The 24,792-nt window shown below is 44.4% G+C and overlaps 1 protein-coding gene across 1 annotated transcript in view; it reads right to left on the reverse strand.

The window, feature by feature from the left end:
* Positions 1 to 24,792, reverse strand: part of URB1 (URB1 ribosome biogenesis homolog) — a 683,114-nt gene that overhangs the window by 208,439 nt on the left and 449,883 nt on the right. Inside the window, exon 29 of the mRNA XM_069204026.1 lies at positions 7,798 to 7,966. Within this exon, the coding sequence (XP_069060127.1) occupies positions 7,798 to 7,966 (169 nt within the window). The remainder of the gene's footprint in view (positions 1 to 7,797; positions 7,967 to 24,792) is intronic.

A 24,792-nucleotide genomic window follows, 5' to 3' on the forward strand; every position in this document is an offset into this window, starting at 1 on the left:
CAAGTCCCGGGGTGGGCATACCCGGACATAGCAAGAGCCGGCCTGGGTTGTGGTGGTCCCCAGGGCTTTCAGTGGCTCCTCAAGGGGGGCCGTGTGGCCCACCTCCAACGTGCATAGCTCCGGGGAGGTTGTGGTCCCTGGGGCTTCAGCATCCTAAATGGACCCCCTTTACTTTTTTTGCATGCGTCCACTCAGACTCACACACCCACTTTCAGACCCACTCACGCACCCACTCACACATCCACTGACAGACAGCCCCTGTGGCAAACCTGAGCTGTGCACGGCCAAAGACCATGCGTGGCACGGGGTTGGTTGATTATAAGAGCTTGGCTGCAAGGCCTGGCCTTGCAACCAACCCTTGTGCGCGGCAGGGGTTGGAATAACATTAGTCATTAAAATTACTTTACGTTAGAAATTCACTGGGGAAAAAAAAAAAAAAAAAGGTTACAGGGACGTTATACTTGGGTTCAGAATTAAACTTGCATAAAACCATAGAAATTCAGCAGTTATAGTTAGAGTTCTTTTAAGTAACTATAGCTCACGCCCTAAGGTAACTATAACTTGTGTTTCGCAATGCACAGCTAATTACTCCACATGTTATGTCATTGATGAGATCTTGCTTGGCATCTCTGATATCACTCCAACGTTTGTAATAACATTACTGATAAGAAAACTGTGCATGGCAAGGGCGCAAGTAATAGTTATCCAGGTCAGCCCTCAAGGGCTCCCCCGTGGTCCCAGATAGCCCACAAAAACAAACAAATACAACATAAATACCCTGTAGCTCAGTGTGAAGGTCACAGACCTTCACAATGAGTTTTGAGGGTTCAGGATCCAGCTGGACTCATTTCTTTCTTTTTTAATTATATATTTTTTTAAATATATAAAATTTGTTGTTTTAAATTGGAAACAAATAACTCATTCTAAGTATATAAGACCTCAAGACTAAAAAACTCTCTCTCTCCCTTTGACTTTCTTTTGCTCTCTCTGTCGCTCTTTCAATCAGTTCTCCCACTCACACACCCACTCAGACACTTAAGCACCCACGCATAGACCTAAAACTCGTGCCTTAAGGTAACTATAACTCGCACCTTAGCCACGCACAGCTAATTACTCAACGTTATATCACTGATGACATATTCTGTGCCCTCTCTGATATTCTCAGTGCAACATTTGAAATAAAATTATTGATGACAACTGTGCATGGTGAGGGCACAAGTTATAGTTACCTCAGGGTGCGAGTTTTAGTTACTTCAAAGAACTCTATTACTGCTGAATTTCTATGGTTTTGTACGAGTAAATTCAGAACCTAACGACCCTGTAACCTGTTTTTTTTCAGTGAATATGGAAAATGTCACTTACCCAGTGTACATCTGTTCGTGGCATGAGACGCTGCAGATTCACATGCTGTGCATTATCCTGCCATCTAGTGTTGGGCTCGGAGTGTTACAAGTTGTTTTTCTTCGAAGAAGTCTTTTCGAGTCACGAGACCGAGGGACTACTCCCTTTCGGCTCCATGGCGCATGGGCGTCGACTCCATCTTAGATTGTTTTCCCCACAGAGGGTGAGGTAGGAGTTGTGAATATACTAAATGTGCCTATGCAATGGAGTAAGTATGCATGTACATAATGTGTATTAAAATAGTATTTATTTACAAATTTCATTCAACCTATAACGGCTAAAGGCTCCCAGGGAGGTGGGAGGGCGCATGTGAATCTGCAGCGTCTCATGCCACGAACAGATGTACACTGGGTAAGTGACATTTTCTGTTCGATGGCATGTGTAGCTGCAGATACACATGCTGTGCATAGACTAATAAGCAGTAATCTCCCCAAAAAAGCGGTGGCTTAGCCTGTAGGAGTTGAGGTTGTTTGAAATAATGTTCTTAATACAGCCTGTCCTACTGTGGCTTGTTGTGTTGTTAACACATCTACACAGTAATGTTTTGTGAATGTATGAGGAGTAGACCATGTGGCTGCCTTACAAATTTCCGTCATAGGTATATTTCCTAGAAAGGCCTTTGTGGCGCCTTTTTTCCTAGTGGAATGCGCTCTTGGTGTAATAGGTAGATTTCTCTTTGCCTTAATATAGCAAGTTTGAATACATTTCACTATCCATCTGGCAATGTCTTGCTTGGATATAGGATTACCAGCATGAGGTTTCTGGAAGGTTACAAACAATTGTTTTGTTTTACGAAACTGTTTAGTTCTGTCAATGTAATTCATTAGTGCTCTTTTTATGTCTAAAGTATGTAAGGCTCTTTCGGCTACTGAGTCTGGTTGTGGAAAGAAGACTGGGAGTTCCACTGTTTGGTTTAGGTGGAACTGTGATATAAACTTTGGTAAGAATTTGGGATTTGTACGGAGAACCACTTTATGTTTATGTATTTGTATAAAGGGTTCTTGTATAGTAAATGCTTGTATCTCACTTACTCTTCTAAGTAATGTGATAGCTATTAGAAAGGCTACCTTCCAAGTTGAGTATTGCATTTCACAAGAGTGCACGGGTTCAAATGGTGGTCCCATGAGTCGTGTTAATACAATATTAAGGTTCCACAAAGGTACTGGTGGTGTTCTCGGGGGTATGATTCTTTTTAATCCCACCATAAATTCTTTGATGACTGGGATTCTAAAAAGCGATGTTGAATGTGTAATCTGCAGATAGGCAGATATTGCTGTGAGATGTATTTTAATAGAAGAGAATGCTAGTTTACCCTTTTGTAAGTGTAATAAGTAACTTACAATGTTCTTTGCAGAAGCATGTAGTGATTGAATTTGATTATTGTGGCAGTAGTAAACAAATCTTTTCCTCTTGCTTGCATAACAATGTCTTGTAGTAGGTTTTCTAGCTTGTTTAATGACCTCCATACATTCTTGTGTAAGGTCTAAGTGTCCAAATTCTAAGACTTCAGGAGCCAGATTGCTAGATTGAGCGATGCTGGATTCGGGTGTCTGATCTGCTGTTTCTGTTGTGTTAGCAGGTCTGGCCTGTTCGTTAACTTGATGTGAGGTACTACTGATAAAACTAGCAGTGTTGTGTACCACCGTTGGCGAGCCCAGGTTGGTGCTATAAGTATTAGTTTGAGTTTGTTTTGGCTTAGTTTGTTTACCAGATAAGGAATGAGTGGGAGAGGGGGAAAAGCGTAAGCAAATATCCCTGACCAACTTATCCATAACGCATTGCCCTTGGACTGAGGGTGTGGGTACCTGGACGCGAAGTTTTGGCATTTTGCGTTTTCTTTTGTTGCAAATAGGTCTATTTTTGGTGTTCCCCAGCGTAGAAAGTAATCTTGTAGGATCTGGGGATGAATTTCCCATTTGTGTGTTTGTTGGTGATCTCGACTGAGATTGTCGGCTAACTGGTTCTGAATGCCTGGGATGTATTGTGCTATTAGGCAAATGTGATTGTGAATTGCCCAATGCCAAATTTTCTGTGCTAAGAGACACAGTTGTGACGAGTGTGTCCCTCCTTGTTTGTTGAGGTAATACATTGTCGTCATGTTGTCGGTTTTGACAAGAATGTGTTTGTGGGCTATCAGTGGTTAAAATGCTTTTAATGCTAGAAACACTGCCTACAGTTCTAACTGGTTTATGTGCAGTTGTTTTTGTTGATTGTCCCATTGTCCCTGAATGCTGTGCTGGTTGAGGTCTGCTCCCCATCCCATCATGGAAGCATCTGTTGTGATCACATCTTGAGGCACTGGGTCTTGGAATGGCCGCCCTTGGTTTAAATTTATAGGGTTCCACCATTGAAGCGAGAAGTGTGTTTGGCGGTCTATTAACACTAGATCTTGGAGTTGACCCTGTGCTTGCGTCCATTGTTTTGCTAGGCACTGTTGTAATGGCCACATGTGTAATCTTGCGTTTTGGGACAATGGCTATGCATGAGGACATCATGCCTAGAAGTTTCATTACAAACCTTACTTGGTAGTGTTGGTTTGGCTGCATGTTTAATGTAATATTGTGAAACGCTTATACCCTTTGTGGACTTGGTGTGGCAATCGCTTTTTGGGTGTTGAGTGTTGCTCCCAAGTATTGTTGTATCTGGGATGGCTGCAGTTGTGATTTTTGGTAATTTATAGAAAACCCTAGATTGTGTAGATTTTCTATAACGTATTGCGTGTGAAGAAGACACTGTTGTTGGGTGCTGGTTTTTATTAACCAATCGTTTAAGTATGGGAATACGTGCATGTGCTGTCTCCTTCTATGAGCGGCTACTACTGCAAGGCATTTTGTGAATACCCTTGGGGCTGTTGTTATCCCGAACGGTAATACCTTGAATTGATAGTGCACGCCGTTTATTACAAACCTTAAGTATTTTCTGTGCAAAGGATGTATGGGTATGTGAAAGTATGCATCCTTGAGATCTAATGTTGACATGTAGTCCTGTTTTTTGAGCAAGGGAACCACGTCTTGAAGTGTTACCATGTGGAAGTGATCTGATTTGATGAAGAGATTCAGCGTTCTGAGGTCTAATATGGGTCTCAACGTTTTGTCTTTCTTTGGAATTAGGAAATATAGTGAGTAGACACCTGTTCCTTTTTGATGGTTGGGTACTAACTCTATTGCTTGTTTTTGTAACAATGCTTGGACTTCTAGTTGTAACAGGTCTAAGTGTTGTTTGGACATATTGTGTGCTCTTGGGGGCACATCTGGCGGGAAATTTATGAATTCTATGCAATAACCATGTTGGATAATGGCTAGGACCCATGTGTCCGTAGTATGTGTGTCCAGTTTTTGTAGTATGCAGTAAGTCTCCCCCCCACTGGTGTCAAGTGTTGGGTTTTTTTTTGAAGTCACTGTTTGGTTTGAGGTGTTTTAGGGCTTAGGAATTTTCCCCTTGCTCTTGGGAATTGTCCACCCCTATATGAGCCTCGAAACCCTCCTCTCTGATATTGCCCCTGATAGGTGGGTCTGGTTTGTGAGGTGGAAGGCTCTGGCATTTGCATACGAAACCCCCCTCTAAATTGTGGCTTTCTAAATGTGCTTCTGCTTTGTGGGGAGTAGAGCGCGCCCATGGCTTTGGCCGTGTCTGTGTCCTTCTTTAATTTGTCAATTGCCGTGTCCACCTCCGGCCCAAACAATTGTTCCTGGTTAAAAGGCATGTTTAACACAGCTTGCTGGATTTCTGGTTTGAAACCTGAGCTCCGTAACCATGCATGCCTGCGAATGGTTACCGCAGTGTTGACTGTCCGTGCTGCTGTGTCTGCCAAGTCCAATGCGGACCTTATCTGGTTGTTGGATATTGCTTGTCCTTCCTCAACAACCAGTTGGGCACGTTTCTGGTGTTCTTTGGGCAAGTGCTGTATAATGTGTTGCGTCTCGTCCCAGTGTGCCCTGTCGTAGCGGGCCATTAGGGCTTGCGAATATGCGATCCGCCATTCATTGGCTGCCTGTGCTGCCACTCGTTTGCCCGCTGCATCGAACTTCCTACTCTCTTTGTCAGGCGGAGGTGCGTCTCCTGATTGAGAGTTTGCCCTCTTTCTTGCTGCTACCACAACCACCGAATCTGGTGTTGGTTGCTGTGTTATAAACACAGGGTCCGTTGCGGGAGGTTTGTATTTTTTCTCCACCCTAAGCGTGACAGCCCTTCCTTTCACTGGCTCCTGGAAGACCTGTTTTGCATGCTTGAGCATGCCTGGGAACATTGGCAGACTTTTGTAGGAAGTATGGGTGGATGCCAAGGTGTTAAATAGAAAATCATCCTCTATATGCAGTACTGTCCTCTGGAGGTGACGGCCTTGCTGGGTAAGAATCTGGGATGTTGTCGGATACTGGAGCATCATATAAGTCCCATGCATCCGGATCATCCTGTGTCATCCCTGTTTGGGTCGGTGACTGCATTGGGGGTGTTGTTACCGGGGACAGTTGTGGTGAATGTAGTGGAGAAGGTTGTGGCGAAAACCTTGGTGGTGGTGTTTTCTCTCTTGCCACCTTTGCCTTCGGCTGCATTTCTGACTCATGAAATGCCAGCTTTCTTTTGATTTTAATCGGAGGAAGAGTTTGTATTTTTCCAGTCTCTTTCTGGATATGCAGCCTCCTTTGGGTATGGTCTGGTTCCCCCATACCTATTTCCTGCTCAAATCTATGTTCATGCATTTGGCCGGAAAGTCCTTGCTCTTCCGTGTAAGAGCCTAATTTCGGCTCCGAGGCTGCTTTTTTCGTTACCGAAGGTTTCGAAACAGTCTTTTTCGGTTCCGAGGTAACTTTTTTCACCTTGGGTGAGTCGAACTCTCAGTGCAGAGATCGTTCGGAGCCTGAATCTCGACCGGAGTCGGATGTCTTCGGCAGTTATTTTCCCTTTTTCAGTGCCGATGTTTGGTCACTGTCTTTTCGATGGGTTAAGCCATGGCCTGCTGGTGGTGGCATCCCCTTGGCCTTTAGAATCTTGGAGTGAGTCTTGGACGGGGCAGTTTTACTCACAGTTTTCTGCGTTGTCGCGGGTTGCTTACTTTCGGAGTCGTCGGAGTCCATTTCCTGGATGGAGATTCTTTCCTCCTCTTCGACGTCGAGCTGTTCTCTTGGTGTCGACGCCATTTGTAGTCTTCTGGCTCTTCGATCACGTAGGGTCTTTTTCGATCGAAATGCCAGACAGGCCTCGCAAGTATCCTCCCTGTGTTCTGGTGATAGACACAGATTACAGATCAAGTGTTGGTCTGTATAAGGATACTTTGCGTGGCACTTCGGACAGAAGCGGAAGGGGGTCTGGTCCATTAGTTTCGACGATGGACGCGGTCGGGCTGACCAGGCCCCGCTAAAGAGTGGCAGCCCCGAAGGGCCGCCGGAGTGCTTTCACTGTCGGTGCCGATATGCTAACACTAAACCGGTACCGAGCGCGAACAATACCGTCGAATTTTCGATATTTAGCTAACTTTCCCAATTCGAAATACGGAGCGAAGAGGAACACGTCCGAACCCGATGGCGGAAAGAAAACAATCTAAGATCGAGTCGACGCCCATGCGCAATGGAGCCGAAAGGGAGGAGTCCCTCGGTCTCGTGACTCGAAAAGACTTCTTCGAAGAAAAACAACTTGTAACACTCCGAGCCCAACACTAGATGGCAGGATAATGCACAGCATGTGTATCTGCAGCTACACATGCCATCGAACATATATATATATATAGATATGCACACACACACACACACACACACACACATACACACGTTAATCTTAATACTTCCCTGTAAAACCTTTACCACACATATGCCTTTACACAAATACAAAAAGAATACTTATCTTTTCAAACTTTACCATGCATATGCCTTTAGCATTCATGCCTTCAGAAAGAAATTTGTTGTAAAGGCAGATGTGGTAAAAGCATAATCATGGTAAAGGCATATGTGTGGTAATGGTGTTGTGGTAATGGTCACGTATGGGGTTATGACTGCGCTGTAATGGCGGTTTCCCCTTCCATCTTAGTGTTGTAGTACACTTACAACTTACACCGAGAAAACTAAGTACCATTATTCAATATAACAAGGTTTGTGAAGCATTTCAGGGCTGCAGCCATGTTTTGTTAATAAATCTAGGCTTAACACAACTAAATTCATTTTACCATCATACTTGTTTGTTTTAAGTTACATCAGACAGACCTGGCTCTACCAGAACTCCCATCATAGTCTCCAGCCTAGTCTCCTGGGGTCCAGCAAATGGGTTTGAGGCCAGGAATATTCAAATGATAAGTTACAACTGAGTATACATTAAGTATCAGAAAAACATTTTTAAAAACTACAACCATTCAGCTTAGAAGCAAAATGCTCAAAGACACGTACAACACATTAATAACTGAAACACCACCTTGGGATGTAGATGACGGTGCCGAGGGAAGTGGGCTATAGTTTTACTCATTCGTTCCCGATCCAGTAAAGAGAGGACCTCATCTGTACTTGGCTGCTGCCATAGAGATTTCCCCAAACTTTTCCGTGTCTTGTGATGTTCAACAGCAGCTGGACCCCACAACAATAATCTAATATTTAAATGAAAAAAGAGGTTAGAAGATACCTGTGAACATGAAGAAATAAATTATAAATTCAAGCTCTCCTAGTTGGATATATATTTTAAAATCCCTTATTCAAGATACATTTGATTTTTAGGTGACAAATCGTCCATCGGTCTGAAGCCATTCCTGAATCCTACTGGATGTTTTGACCAGCAACAAGAAGGAATGACTTTTAAAGTAATTAATATTAAAAAAAAAAATATGGTAAACAGGGACAGCAAACAGTGCATAGTAAACATAATTTTTTTTTGTTTAAGAAAAGAGTACACTGAATATCTTAAATTATAAAGACGATGCATTTAACTTGACATTTAAATATAGTCTAATACTACTACTGACGCCACTGATTTGCCTACAAGAGCAATCCAAAGCATCAGGTCACCCATGCATTTTGAAGTAATCCCGCCAAATATCTAGTCAACCACTGTGGATGTCAGTTTGCAGTTTTACCCAGAGTTTCTGTAAAATGTGATATTAATTCCAAAAACGTATACCTGGTTACATTCTATGTCCAGTTCAAACCTAAGATTCTCTGTCTACACAACTATTAGAAAGCATAAAACAAAAGTCCTTAAAAGAAGTTGCAGACACCACCAAGCTTTCAACTGAATGGTGATGGATCCTCAAATATGTAATTTACTCTATGGGTGCATTCGGAAAAAACTAAGGAATTTCTGTTTTTTTTGTATCCACATTTTTTTATTTTTGTAATTGAGAAGTTCATCATAAATTACCACAACACAAAATGACCTAATCATCCCTCTATTTTTGCTGCTGACCATATAAAAGGTTGGATGTGCCAAGGTCAAGGTGCACATCAAATAGTTTCAAATCCAAACTTAATTTTGTGCTGCTACTGAAATACTAATCAGTCCCCTGCAAAACGTCCATTCGGGGGAGGTCAAAAACTCTTCAACATCATCAACATATATAAGACAGAAACCCTTTAGTGACACCTTACAAATACAAAGGTAGGACTGAGTGCCTGCGGAAGACAGAAGACCTACATCCGCGCATGTGCACTGTGAATGCACCATTTTTTTTAAAGCAGCATATTTTCTTAAATGGCAAGAAACTGTTAAAAAAAAAAAAATAGTCAAGAAGTATCATTAAGGAGCACAAGCGGCCCGCTCCTGGGAACTACTGTCAGCTCCCTAATGCCAGTAACAACTATTCATAAAGTGGAGCCGGTCTCTCGGGGACAGTTGCCTATGTTGCGAATCTAATTCCACTCCCTTCGGCGTCAGTAACTGATCAATAGTTTGAGAGCCCCAAATGAGGTTGCAAACCATGAATATATTGCAAACTAAATCTCAACATAAAGGGGACACCCATTACATGTCCCCCTTTCATTTTCGAGTCAGTATCAGTTACAAAAGCTAAATTGTGAGTCAAAAAACGTTATCTTAACTGTACTGTGTCTTTAGTACACTGCAACCAACTTAGTAAATGGAAGAGTGTGAAGTGCAAGGAAAGAAGAGGAGATAAAAGGAGACGGTTCAGTGCACTTAGTTCAATGCCCTTATTTTCTACTCTAGGTGAGTATCGCGTAGATCCACATAAAGCCTCCTCCAAGTGTGGATCCTTCAGGTATTCAATAGTTCTGAATCACTTCTGCATGTCCTGAAACTGGGCCTGTTTTAGTATACAGCAGACAAGTGATTTGTAAACAAGTATAATATATACAAACATGTTGATGCTGCATAGCTTGGTTGTAGCAGCGTTTACGCACTGGCCTGCCGTCCATCTATTTTCATTGTCTTTCCTAGCTTAATTTTTTTTTAGTGTAGGAGCAAGCTTCACTTGAAAGTCTGTGCATTGTTTTGGGTGCACATGCACAGGAGTCAATTAAATTGCAACTATGACAAGGCGGAAATTCTCTTATTTGGACCCCAACAAAAGAACTGGTGGGAATTAAACTGGTCTACATTGTTTCCATCTCCGCTGCCAACTACGCCAGGGTCCAAAATTCTTGAGGTCAAGTTTGATAACCAACTCTCCCTCCAACTGCAGATTTCGGTGATTGCAGGTTCTAGTTTTGGCCTGCTTCGCACCCTAAGGAAATTTCTTTTTTTGCTGTCACTCCAGTCTAGGAAGACAGTAGTTCACACACTGATGGCTTTCTGATTGGACCATGCCAATGCCCTTTATCTTGGGTCGGAAGGCCTGATTAGACAGCTTTGTGTAGTTCAGAATGTCGCAACTCGCTCAGTTCTGAGACTACCCTGGAACGCTTTGATTTCCACCCATTTAAGATCCCTTCATTGGTGCCTATTAAGTAAAGTATCCTTTTTTAAATCATTAGACATGGTTCATCACGTCCTCTTTCTTTGGGGCCACTTTTATCTCTCAGAAAGGCTGTTAGCTCATCGTATGTTGAGAGAGTGGAGTTCACTCTAGGCTGCCCTGGTGGTAGTGCCTCGGATCTGGCGGATTAGGAAAGAGGGTCGTTCTTTCTCCATTTTGGTAGCCAAGGCTTAGAATCAGCTTCCTCTTGAACTTAGGACAGTGGGCCCTGAGCTACTATTTAACAAGAACCTGAAAACCTGGCTGTTCTCATCTCTGTAACTGTTGTAAAGGTTTTGTTGGTGTTTAGTCCACAGCTCTCAGCGCCAGAAAATTCCGAGGGTAACTGTGCGCTCAACTAAACATTCCCATTGATTCATTGGGCAAAGTCTGCCGGCATGGATTTGCACTGCGGAGGATTATTCGTTGAACTAGGAGTGATCCCGTCATTGTCTTTCCAGGGATTTTACACTTTACTCTGAATAGACTACTGTGGAGAAGTAGTATGTAAATGCAGTGAAATCTGCCTCTGCTGCACCTTTAAGTGCTGCCTGCTTTTTGGAATTTTCTGACTTAATTTCTCTTCAAGTCCTTTCCTGTTCGCAGAACTTGCGATATTTAATTTAATCTCAGTGACCATGTTTTTCTTCGATGGTACTGAATTTCAATATGAAGCAAAGCTTTTTAACAACAGTGGCTAGGGTATGAGAGATTTAGGAATGAAAGATTAGTTAAAATAGTCTTTAACCTAGTTTAAATATAATCGGTATAGATGGGATTTGAATTGTCTTACTGACAAGAGAGAAGGTTTGGTCATTCAATAGGATGGAAGTGTGCTTCAAAGGCAATCTGCATCTCCTGTCCTGTAAATGGGTGATGCTGAGCTTCTGAACTGGAGAAGAACTATTTTAAATCTAGGTACCAGGAGTTCCCACTCCTTAGCGGTCTTTGTCTGACTGATATGTTGATATTATGAATGAAATACAGACATTCAGGACCTGTAAGTTATGCATCTAACTTGAAATCCTCTCGCTTTAATCAATAACAAGGGCAATCTGTAAATGTTGAAGATAAGAATACGGCCTAACACGGACTGCAATATAGCCTTTATGCTCCTTTCGTGAAGACGTTTAATAGTGGGTCAACTGCACTGGTCTGTCACTCGAAGATTGTAGTGAGCTATGAATAATTACATTTTGATCCTGTCCCACTGAAACTGCTTTTTATTCCTGCTTGCTCACCCTTCTCACTCTGGATGCTTATTTTCATTTGCAATGCACCCATTCTTAAGGGTCCCCAGAAGCTTTTATAGTCACCTCTTTTGGTTAAAACGAGCCATGGCAATTGCAGTCTAAAAAGGGGCCTCAACATTTATTTATTTTTAACCACAAGTGAAAATCAATTTTACAATCAAGTTTTCAGGGGTCCAAAAATATATTGACTTAAAGGAAAAGCATGCCACTTTCAAATGGTATCAAGAGAAAGGAAGATCAAATGAAATGATGAGTCACAGATCCATAGCTTCTAGCCCCAAACATGTTCTTCCAAATCCACAGGGCCCACTCCCATCACCACAGTTTCCCTTTGTTGCCAATTGCCTATAGGTTTAGGAAGTGCATAGTGTGCCAAAGTTTTAAGGCTTATCCTTTGTCTGGGAGGTTGCACGGTTTAGCAGTTAATTCGGGCAACAAGGAGATTTTCCTTGTCTGGGTATACGCTCTAAAACACAAATACTTACTACTAGGAGGTTGATCTCTGTGGAGGTCCCATGCACTGTTTGTAGCAGGAATACATTTCAAGTTAAACCTTTCCTGTGCAACTTTGCTCAGATTCTTGTTTCGATCCACATGATGAGGTTCAATTGTTTTGCAGCCTACATGTGAGGGCTAATGTAAAGATTATATTCTCCGACAACCAGTGGCTGTGCCAAATTGGCATTTTTTTTTTCTTTGTCCATAAAGGTTTCATTGTCTTTTTGGTCGTAGCGCTTATGAACCCAGACTGAATGCAAGTCAATCATTCGCAAAGAGGTGCTCATAAGGGATACTCCTTTGATGTGATTGTATAGGGAACACTGCCCATGGGTCTCACAACTTACGAGTCTAAAGGGGAAGCCACCTTCACTCATTATGTTCTGGGGCTAGGTTGGTGCACAATTACATTTGTTTTCCGATAAAGCAGTTCCATCCGCAGAGCTGGTTACTGACTTCTCCGTGCCATGTAAGATACGTCTAGATAAACCCATTATTCCTACAGACTTTCTTGTAATGTGGTCGCATACAAAATGGGTGTCTGCTTATTACTTGAGAGAGCCAGGAAAGCATGAAAATGGGGGAAGGTGTTTGACTTGTATTACCCACTTGCTAGATGGTTTCTGCATGTGCTCTCTAGAACAAAAGCCAGATCGAGTCAATACTGCCAAACACGTCCTTATGCAGACTTTGCTACAAGAAACATGGGAATTGCCACATAAAAGATTTCCCTAAAATTAATTCTGTGGAAGAGTTACAGACCTAAGGAGTCCTATTCAAAAGGGCAAAAACGATATTAAATTTATTTACTTCTATCTCTATCACGATCTATTAGGGTGTGATCAACAGAAAGATAAAATGATTTGTCTGTAAAAAGAAGTACTTATCCTGCCTCTCTCAACTGACTGTTAGTTGTCACACTGCACATACAATCCTCACCTGGCCTGGTTTTTACAGCCACCACAGCCTCTGTGTACCAAGCTGTGTAAATTAAATGAATCCTTCAGGCATACATTTAAACAAGAAGATAAGATGTGCTCAAATCATATTCTAATAAATATGTTCCTACTTAAAATAGTATATGTTGGCGTTCCCACAACGACATTGTTCATCCGCTCACACAGAATCTGTAGGACAGTAGAGACAAGGTGAAACAATTCATCAGCATTGCAAAAGGAGAGCATGTCGAAGGTAGGTGGCGTTTGGCAATTTTAAAAGGAAAACAAAGGTCATGTCCTTGAGAATTCAGGCTGTGTTATCGGTACTTGGTCCCAAAAGGATTTACTATCTCTTATACAGTGATTTAGATATGAAGCAGCAAAGACCATCAGACCATCAACTTTGACTGACATTAAGGTTATTACTATTGTTATTATTATTAACTGGTATTGATTAAGCACGTGGCTACCAGAGTCGGGCTTCCCAGCTCTAGACATCCTTACTAGAGTCAGAACCATTTAGGCATGGAGATAAGTTTTCAGTTGCTTTCTAAAGATTAGATTGTCATTAATCTTAAAACTGGTGAGCAAGGAATTCCACAATTTGAGAGCAAGGGATAACAAGCATTGGCAAAGCCAACAGGACTTGCCTATGTGGGTTTTTTGGTTTTACTAATGCTATTTAGCTATGTTGCAAATGGCTGAAAGTAATGTAGAAAAGCTGTATGACACAGCCAGCACTGTCTGGGTTATACCACTTTTTTATGTTCAGTTATGCTGCACTAAGCTACGGCTGCTGCATAATATGGCAAAAACAAATTGACAAAGTCAATAGATCTTGCAAAGGCAGACCTACTGGCTTTGCCAAGGCTTGCTACGGAATACCATATGCTAAGTTATAAGTATTTGTAGGGTGTTTACAATGGCTGAAGAGCTAATGTTAAAGAATGGAGAATGCCGTTGCCAAGATGGTACTGTGTCCAGATTCAGAAGCATTTTCGGACCATACAAAAACCTTCAATATGCGCCATATAAATGTGCTGACTGTAACAAGTTGTAAGTGAACAGAAAAGTACAATAGGGTACAGCTTTATTTTTTTTTTTTTATTTTTTTTTACAGTGATGCTTTAGGCTATGTGTTACTTTGGGTGCAATGGTTAAAAAAGAATCAAAAAACACTCCTGACTGCTTGTTTAGTAGTAAACTAAAGCAATAATAGTTTCTCAGTGGGTTTCCTAGAGCTTTTAGCCCCTCTACCACTGCACCATCCAAATCGAGCCCCTAGTGCCTACAAGGTAACTGTGCTTGTGACTGCTTGTTCAGTGGCAACATATAGAAAAAACGTTACTTGGTGAGTTTCCTAGAGCTTTTTGGCACCATCAAAATCATGGCCCTAGGGCCTGCAATGTAAGTGCCCTTGTTACTGCTTGCTTAGTGGTAACCTATTGCATTCAACGCTCGATTGGTTGCCTAGCGGTTTTGGCCCTTTTGCCACTACACCTGCTGCACCATCAAACTCATGGCTTTTGTGCCTGCAAAGTAACATGAGGACATTGTTTATATCTAGTAATAATAATATATGTGACCTGAAAAAGACACAGTAGTTGCAGACAGAATACATAATTATTTTTGTAGGTAAACAAACACAAAGACTTTCATTAAAAATTGCCTTTAAACATATCCAACTCTCCAAAACAAGTTGCCACAGATGTATAAATAAAGAATATGCTTTACACAAAGTGAAAAGCAAGCATTGTTAAATTGTGTTACAATTAGACTGGCTCTTTTTCTTTGAAAAGATCTTATCCTGTGCTTGACAGTGAGTGGGCCATAAACAGTGTAAATTGCCCAGGATCACCATATGTTAAAGCTGATGCTGAAACTGAAATGCTGTTTTGTACTTTGTTTCCTAAAAAGACAGTTTCACAAATTAAATGAACTCAAAGAAGAAGAATTTTGCAAAAAAACATATAGCTGTTTTGTGCAGATGAAGAACAAGATAACTTTTGAGATGGCTATGTCTAAGATAAAATAAAAATAGGGCAGAAGCAGGCTCCATGGGGAAAGGCTGCATTCCTCTGTCCTATGAATGCGTCAATTCTAACTCAATGGAAAGCAAACCAAAATACCCAGGCACCCAAGAAAACACAGCTTGACATTTGACCTCAGTCTTTGAATGCCCAGCAAACGTGACAGATAACACGATTCTGATTTGGGAGATGGACGATCTCATATGGACAGGTAAATTGGTCCCATAGAGATGGATTATTACAAACTGCCAGTACTTCAGCTTCATCCCCATTTAACTTTAGGCAGCTCGCTGCCATCCATTTGGTAACTTGCTCTAAACAAACGTTTAGTTTTTGAGATGTGGAGCCAACATTCGGTGAAAAGGAGATGATAATCTGGGTATTGCCTGAATAAGAAATGTTGGAAATGGGGTCTATAGTTGCCAGTGGTTTGCACCCTGGAGTTGGGGAGGTGAGGCCTCGCTGGAGCTGGTGAGGCATTGGTTCCATACTTCCACTGGGGACGTGAGACGTTGGTTCATCTTGCTAGGCAGGGGAGGTGAGGCGTCGGTTCCTTAAGGTTGCAGGGGAGGTGATGCAGCGTTGGCAGCGAGGCATCGGTTCCTCACGTCAAGGTAGGGTTGATGGATTCAGCAGGACAAGGTGCGAGGCTTTGACTTTGCGGTGTCGCAATCACACCACAGGTGCTGCATGGAAGTCAGGTGCCACATACGTTGGTGACACAGTGCTCTGGATTTGCGCTGTGGCAGGACTGCGGAGACTTTGCAGCGGCGTCAGTCTTTACACTCAGTGGGGACCACAGCTCAGGTGCAGGCAGCAGTGCTGGGTCAGAGAGCGGCACTGGTTCCAAAGTTGTTCTGGAGGTTGATGAACTTGTTTCTTCCCTGGTACATCAGACACCACTCCCAAGGGCCTAGGAACTGGATTTGGCACCACCTGGCAAGTCAGGACTCAGAAAGCCCAGGAGCTGAGAGGTGAAGTCTTTGATGTCCCTGAGACTTAACGGGAGACCAGCTTAAACCAAGCCCTTGGAGAACCTTTGGAAGGAGGATGTAGAAAGCCAAGTCCAGTCCTTTCACTCCCAGGACAGAAGCAGCAGGCAGCAGGCCAGCACAGCATAGCAAAAGGCAGAGTTGGTAGTCCCTACAGCATCCAGCTCTTCTTCCTGGCAGAATGTCCTCAGTCCAGAAGGATTCTAACTATGTGGTGTAAGCGGTCCAGTACTTAGCCTCATTTTTGTCTTTGAATTAAGCAACCTTCAAAGATAACTTTTTGTGGTGCAAAATACACTTCCCTTCATTGCCCTGCCCCAGACACACTCCAGGGGGCTGGAGACTGCTTTGAGTGAGGACAGGCACAGCCCTATTCAGGTCTCAGTGTCCGCTCCTCCCACCACCCTAGCTCAGGAAGATCCATCAGACTGGATATGTGCCATCAGGATGTGCAGGGCATGCCTCAGGTCTTTTTGTATGACTGTCTAGAGTGAATGCATAAGCAGCACAACTGTCATCCTGACCCAGACGAGTATTCAGCAGACAGGCAGAGGCCCAGAATGGCTAAGCACGAAAATGGCCACTTTCTAAAAGTGGCATTTTCAAACTTACAATTCAAAAACCAACTTCACCAAAATATGTTTTTTTAAATTGTGAGTTCAGAGACCCCAAACTCCACATCTCTATCTGCTCCCAATGGGAAATTGCACTTTAACAGATATTTCAAGGAAATCCCCATGTTACCCTAGGCGAGTGATAAGCCTTGAAATAGTGAATGCCAAATTCAGCAGTATTTCCCTATAAGGACATGTAAAATACACCAGCACATATCCTACCTTTTAAATATACTGCAGCCTACCCATGGGGCTGCCATGGGCCTACTTTAGGATTGGCTTACATGTAGTAAAAGGGAAGGTTTGGGCCTGGCAAGTGGGTGCACTTGCCAGGTTGAAGTGGCAGTTTAAAACTGCACAGACACTGCAGTGGCAGATCCTAGCCATGTTTACAGGGCTACTTGTGTAGGTGGCACAATCAATGCCGCAGGCCCAATAGTAGTATTTGATTTACAGGCCTTAGGGGTACACAGTGCATTTTACTAGGGGCGTACTAGTAAATTAAATATGCCAATCATGGATAAACCAATCACCAATACAATTTAGACAAGGAGTACTTGCACTATAGCAATGGTAAGCAGTAGTAATGTGCCCATAGGCCTAAAGCCAGCAAAAATTAAATGCAGCACACGGTCAAAAACAGGATGTCAGAGGCAAAAGGTTTAAGGAAAACCCTGCAAATAGGGCCATTGCCAACAGATACCATAGTAAAACATAGAAAACATATACTATAAGATAATGGGCAAACAGAAAAGCTACAAAGTGTGGGGCTAAGGGAGGAGCCCTGCGGCACTCCACATTTTAACTAGTGCATCACGGACTTGTGATCTTTTATAGGTTAAAAACAACAATAGCGATTTTAATGTGCTGTCTGTGATGCCAGTTTCTTCCAGTTTGAGAAGAAGACTGGGGTGGAAAATGTGTCAAAGGCTACGCTGAAATCAAGCACAATGAGCGCAGCCGATCCACCCTGATCCAGGACTTGTTTTAGGTTCTCAGTGACCATCAATGATGCCCTTTCCGTACTGCAGCCCAGACGAAAACCTTAACTGTTAACTCACAGGAACTATGAGCGATCACTGTTGAGTCCCTTCGCTAAAATTTACTAAAACCAGGAAGCAAAGAGATGGGTATATAATTGTCAATCTGCTCTGGATATTTTTTTTTTAATAAAGGACGTATGATGACGTGTTTTCAAGCATCCATGATAATGTCACTGTTCAGGGAGGAATGGTAAATAGCTGCCTTAGCTGTAAGAATTACATTTCCTCCTTTTAGGAGAATGTCTAAGGGAGTGGGGTCCAGCAGAGAACCTAATTTGACCAGGCCTCCAATATGAAGGATCTTATTTTTCCACATTAATGGGAACCTGGAGAGCTCATCATTGGATTTGTTAATAATAAACTCTTCATGAGTCCTACTGTTAAATTCAGATGTTCCTGACACAGCGTCATAAAGTAATCTGACATTCCCTAAGAAATGATTTGCCAGTGATGCACAGCGTGCTTCTGAGGGAGTGGGATCTACTCCTCAAGTGTCCGGTTTTATGAAAGAATTAACAATGATGTACATTTCCTTACAGGAATTTGCGGACTGACTAATCCTGCTTGCAAAATTGTTCATCTGACCTCTTCAGATAGCGTGTTGGTATGTTTGCAGAGCTTGTTTGTAAGCCTGTTTACAAGTGTCGCTGTAGTTAGCCCTCAACTTCCTTTCAAATCTTTTACACACTTTACTTAGCAGAGAACCATTGGGCTTTTTCACAAGGTTGGGATTTCTGACTTGCTTTTAGAGGGATACGTGTACTTAAGGTGGTGTTAATCTAGTCATTAAAAGCCCAGTATGATGTGGAGACATCTCCAACTAGCCCTGAGGCTGAATTGTGCAAGGCCATTTCCCAACCGGTCATGTCCAGTTTGGACCACTGCCGGGAGATCCTTGTTTCCTGTTTTCCATGGGTTTTGGCTCCAGTTTTTGAGATGCAAGTAGGAATTAAAAAGTGGTCAGACCAATAGCCTGACGAAAAAATATGGTCATTTTGAATATTATAAAAAAAGATAGGGTCCAATATATGGCCCTTGTTATGAGCGAGCGACGCAATCAGTTGAGCGAGCTGAAGAGCTGAAAGCTCCAAAAGTACATTTGCGGCAAGTGCGCAAAATTTGCTTTCAATATGTAAATGTAAATCACCTAAGAACGTGAAATCGTCTGTTTGAAGACTACTGGAGGCTAGGATAACTGGGATGGCAGAGACAAACTGAGGACGGTGGTAAGCAAGCGGCTCTGAAAAAGTGTAGGTATGTGAAAGTTTAATTGAGAATGAAAGATTTGCACATCCTGGAATTTGAACAGGGTGTACCTACATCCAAACTCTTTTTATATATAATTGCAACCCTCCCCCCCAATCTTGTCAGCCCTATAATTTCTGGCAATACTATAGGCAGGAGCTTAGGCTGTTTCCGGGTTACAATCCTCTTGAGTCCATATTTCAGTTAGAAAGATGGTTTCAGGCTGTCTATCGTCCAAGAAAATGAATAATTCTGATGTATGTTTTGGGCGGGATCAGCAATTAATTAAAAACATTTGCCATTGATGATCTAATTTCCTATTTACATTGCTTGACTCAACACCCCTCTGAGGGTCAGCCGGTTTCAAGGTAAAATTGCATTCAGGATATTTACTAAAGGGGAGTGACAGAAGGATTACCTAGGCAAACTGCTAAGGAGTTCCATTGCCTCAGAAGACTAGTTTATCCTGTCACCAAAGAGGCAGGGGTCCTGGCCCCAGCTGGGATGGCCTTAGGGACAACGCAGGTGCGCCCACTGCAAGTCTGCGCTCCGGCCCTCATTAAGTAGTTGTGCCGGGCGTGAGACTAAACTGCTGATCAAAATGGTGACCTTTTAAGTTGCGAGTAACTGACTGGCTCTGAACACAGCCAAAGAAGACAGAAAGTGTTCAAAAAAGCCCCCAGGTGCTGCTAATAATTTAAAAAAAGCCTCCCGATCAGCATTCAAAACTAAGTGCTGTTTCCTAAAAGTCAAAGCCCATGTATGCCTATCTACAAGCCATCAGTGGTACTGAAAGGGTGTCTCAGAGCTTCCCTTTAGTTATTTCTTGGTAACCTCTTCCAATACCAGCCAAAGAAGATTCTGCAGCTTCCGGCACCTACACATATCCAGAGAGTGCCAGGTTTTTGTAGCATTTGGTGAGGGAATCAGGGAGAGCTATGGAAGCATCACAGGTAATATAAACTTTGGTTCAGTCGAAGTATGACCGTGTCCTTAGTGAACTGTAGAAAATACTTTTTGGTAGTCAAGGTGTGTAGTTCATGCAGTCTCCTGAAAAATGTAAAGACAAAAAATTATATATTCCATGACGGAAAACTTAAATTTTGCCCTAAGAAATGGTTTAAATGGTGATGCCTTGGGCTGTCTGTGTCTTGAAATGATTGCCAGATTCACTCTAATGTTGGCCGGATTGACTCACATGCAGCAACCAGACCTGATTTAGCAGAGGGCTTAGGCCATTATCCGCACACAAGATGCATAATCTTATTAATTTCACGCTGTAAGCTTTGGAAGCGATGGTGCTCGTTTCTCATTAAACATCTGTTGTTTAAAAAATATATATTCATTTTTGTTGCAGAACACAATATATAAAACAATACAAAGAGTGTTGCGACACACAAGGAAACAAAAACAAGCCCGTAAGGTGTCAGTGTTCAACCAGTACAACCTGCAAAATACAAAAAAGAAGCACGTTTCACAAAATCCATGGAAGCTTCAGCATGTTCAGCCAATTTCCAGACTACCCCAGGGCTCACCTCCCCCTAGAGTCCCTCACGCTCAAACATCATCCACCTCTTCCCATCAATCCCATATCTTTCCGGGGCAGCCCTGCACCACTCTATATTGGACTCTCCGGCCTGCACTGGTGGCAGCAATGAACATCCCCAGAACAGCACCACATCCCTCCTGGCCACCGTTTGTACCACGTTGCAAAACAGAAGCATGTATCTATCAACCATCACCTCTGCCCAGATGCCCAAACAGACCAACTGGGGCGTGAGCACCAAGGCCTCTTCCAACACTTCTGAGAGCCTGCCCTGGACCCCCTCCAAGAACGGCTGCCTTCACAGACACCCCCATAGCCTATGCACCAGTATACCTTGCTGCCTGCAGCCTTTCAGACAGCAGTCTGAGTCACACCTCCTCATTGCCCAGAGCCGTGTACGCTGCTGTTAGGTCCTGTGCAGCAGCTTCAGCAGAATGAGCTGGAACACTGCAGATAGCCACCACCTCCGGATATCCACACACTGGCCCCCACTCGTCCTCTTCTAGGAACCCCAAATCCACCTCCCAGTGATCATGCAGATGCTGCAGCGGGGACCATGTTTTACTAAGCAATATGGAATACAGCTGGGAGACCGCATGTCAGCGGAGCAGAGCCGCTAATACCCTAAACTCCAAGGGGCTGTCATCCTCAAGTTCCTGCGGGCAGGATCGTCCTTAACTGCAAATAGTGCAGAAACTGTCCCCCGGGCATCTCGTATTGCTCCTTCAGGTCTGCGAAGGTCAGCCACTGTTCACTCCCCCAGAGGTCCCTAACCTTGGAGGTATCAATTAGGTCACAACTCTGGTATCCCAACACCTTGCTAAGTTTCGAGTCCCATAACAGCATCTCCAAAGTCACCTGACCCCACCCACCACAACCTGAGTGTCACCCACCAACAAGTTCGCACCACTGTGGCTATTGGCTCCGGGAGGGTCAACACCCTCCCTCCTCCATAGATCCACTGCACAAAACTATAGGGATCCAGCACTCACCGGTCACCCAAAAGTACAGCTGCAAATTAGGGAGGGCAATACCCCTATCCCCCGGTCGGTGCACCAGCATCTTTAGCGTGATCCTTGGGGCACCCCCAGCCCACTAAATAACCCTCACCTCGACTGTATTTTAAAAAACGGCCTGTGTGGACCTGTGATGACTGATTTGGAGCCACGACATCTTCTATCACCAATGCAAGGCGATTTGCCAGGATCTTAGCGAGCAACTTAGTCTCCACATTCAACAGGTATATCGGCCATTATGAGGCACAGTTCTCTGGGGGTTTCCCTGGTTTACGAATCAATACCATGTGTGCCTGCCGTAAATCCCTCTGCAACATCCCCCCCGACCAAGCCTCACAAAACAAAGCTAGCATATGTTTAAGTACCTTTATTTTCACACACTTCAAGAACTCCAGGGCGAAACCACTGGGAACCAAAGCCTTCCCACTTTTGAGCTGGGGACAAGGCTTCCGCAAGTTCCCTCTCCATAATCTCAGCCACAAGTGACTCCCGGGCCTCTCTGTCCAAGAAAGGCTCACACACAAACCCCTGGATGCCCTTCAGCGCCCCAGGTGAGAGCCAAGAGACATAAAGGCCACAAAGATAGTCTGTAAATGCCTGGGAAGTCAGCATGGACCTTTCCATCCTAGCTGGGTCACCAGACACTGCTGAAATCCATCACTGGTCCTCCTACCTTCTGGTCAACCACACCAGCATTTTCCCTGCCTTGTTCCCAGCCCCTGCCGCAATCGATTCAGAGTCCGTGCCTCCTGATGAACATAACGCCTATAGTCCTCCTGCAACAAAGTCAAGCACTGAGCCCCATTCGTTTCTGCCTCTCTCTAGGATGGCTCCCTCTCTAGCTTCCACAACTTCTGCAGTCAATCCCTATGCTTGCCCAGCCACTTGTGCAATCAATTGACCCTGTACCAAAGACTTAAATGCCTCCCAAGTACCAACCCAAAGGACATTTTCTCCCGAAAATACTCGCCCAACGTCTCCGATATGTGCCGGCAGGTATTCTAGTCAGTCAGCTCCCACAGATACAGCCGCCAGTCCAACCCAGGGCGGGGCCCTGGAACCCACATGTCCGTAGCCCTTGGTGATGGATCTGTGATACCTATAGTCAGGTAGGCATTATTCCTAGATCTAAAACTCTGGGATCCGGGTGCCAAAAAATAATTCCCACATGTAATTGAGTGTGAGGTGTTAGCCGCATGCAGGACGTGCTGCTCTCCTGGATACATTATTCGCCACAAATCCTCCAACTCCACCCCACCCAGGAAGGAGAGTAGTCTCAGGTCATCTCTGGGTGTCCCTCCCGACTGCACCATTAATCCTCAGCCCTACTTGAGGTCAAACTGAGGTCAAACCGCCGACCCCCCTGCACAGCTTACGGGCAATCCGCAATCCATTTTGCTATACTCTCCAGGCCCTAAGCCTACAATACCAGGAGGCCACGATCAAGAGCTCCCCATGCCACAGGCTGCCCACTGCTGCCCTGCAACCCAATGATTCTGCCCACGTTTGCTTCACCTGGAAGAGTGTGGACCTGCGGACCAACATCCTGACCGCCAGGCCGCAGCAGAGTAGCCCAGGACTAGCGACTGAAACCTGCCCCTCCAGGGAGCCCTTAAGATGTATCTCCTGCAGGATGACCTGGTCAGGCACCTGCCATGCCAAATACTACTGCCTCCGCTTCAAATTGTTACCAAGCCCATTTACGTTCAAGAATAAAATCCTAACGGTGGCACCCCAGATACAGCTGAAGAAACCCTCTATGAACTATTCATGCTCATCACCTCACACCTACCAGGTCTCCAGTACAAAAAACGCTCCTTCAAACAACCACCCCCCACCCTGACACCTTATGCTGTGGGTGCTGAATGACCCACCCACTAATGCCCGAGGCGCCCACCCCCAAGCCCCCCCAACTACCTACCTGTACTGCTTACCTTCCTGTCGTCTACGGTCGAAGGGGCATTGTGGCTCGCCCTGCTGGATAGAGAAACATCAGAAGACAAGCATCCCCCTCAACCCGTTTCACACTGCTCTGAGAGACCCCACCCAGCTGTCACATAGCACGTATCCCCTCAAACAACCTCATCCGAAGTCATGGGGGTGACTCTCGGGGGTCTACCCTCTCATCATCCAACTCAGAGTTTGCTGATCCAGCCTCCAATGGCTCCGAGGCAGGAGCCAGAGCCTCCATCAATCAGCCATAGGCCAAAGAAGCCTATGCTGTACCTCCATCACCACCCTTGTTGTGTTCTGTACATGCCTATGCATGTGTGGGAGTCACTCTCGACCTCCTTTGCTGGGCCACAGCTCTGGGTCTGCCAGTCCAGGGACCTCTCACCAGTCTGATCCTGTGGCATTGGATGCCCCTGCCTTTCCAGCCAGTTCCACACCTCGTGTGCCTCTGTGAAGAGGTGTGTTGTAGAACCCACCTCCACCGAGCCTAGGCAGGAACAGCAAAGTGTATTTAAATTGGAGGTGTCACAAATGCCTCTTGATCCCCAGAAAGGACTCACGCTTGCACTGCAACAAAGCTGTATAATTCGGATAAATGCTCATCGTCTATTCTCAATCTGCCAGGGTCCATAAGTCTGGACCACCTGAATAATATGATTATGGCCCCTGAAGTTCAACAAGTGAGGCATGATGGGTGTAGGTGTGGCACAGCCCAGAAACCCTATGCACCCTTTCCACCGAGAACAATGGCATCACCATGCCTTCCAACACCTCAGAGGCCAGCCACAGCTCCACAAACAACTCTGCAGAGGGCCCTCCACCTTCTCCAGACCCCCCACCACCGGCGAACACTGTTCCAGCAACAGCACCTCTCAGCATCCTCTACCCTTGCCGAGAGGATCTCTACCATCTTCTGCAGCTGTGAGACGCTCCTCATGATCCACCACCGAAGGGATCAGCTGGGCCACAGTCGATTCCAAATATGTGACCCTCTCAGCCAATTTGGAGCAGTCTACATTCAGGAGGCCTACATCCACCACCACCGGCTCGATTTTTTGCTCCAAGGTGTTTTTCGTGTCACGAGTAGCTGCCAGAATTGTAGCCATGTGGGATTCCAAATACATCCCAGAGCCTGTCAACTCACAGGCCTCCGCTGCCGTAGTCCCTTTTACTGACACCAGGCTCTAACGGAGCCATTGCAAGGGATCAACAATCCAGGCCCAGGAACTGTTGCAAGGTCACCCACCAGTCGCCAGCCAACCACTCCTCCACCAACTGACACTTCACAAGGCCTCACCCCACAAGTCCACCGCAGACCCTACAAAGTCAAAAAGCACCCTCTAGGGAAAGCAATCCATTGTCAAAGGGGAGCACCCCAG

This window comes from Pleurodeles waltl, chromosome 8 (genome assembly GCF_031143425.1).
Source record: "Pleurodeles waltl isolate 20211129_DDA chromosome 8, aPleWal1.hap1.20221129, whole genome shotgun sequence".
Lineage (NCBI taxonomy): Eukaryota > Metazoa > Chordata > Amphibia > Caudata > Salamandridae > Pleurodeles > Pleurodeles waltl.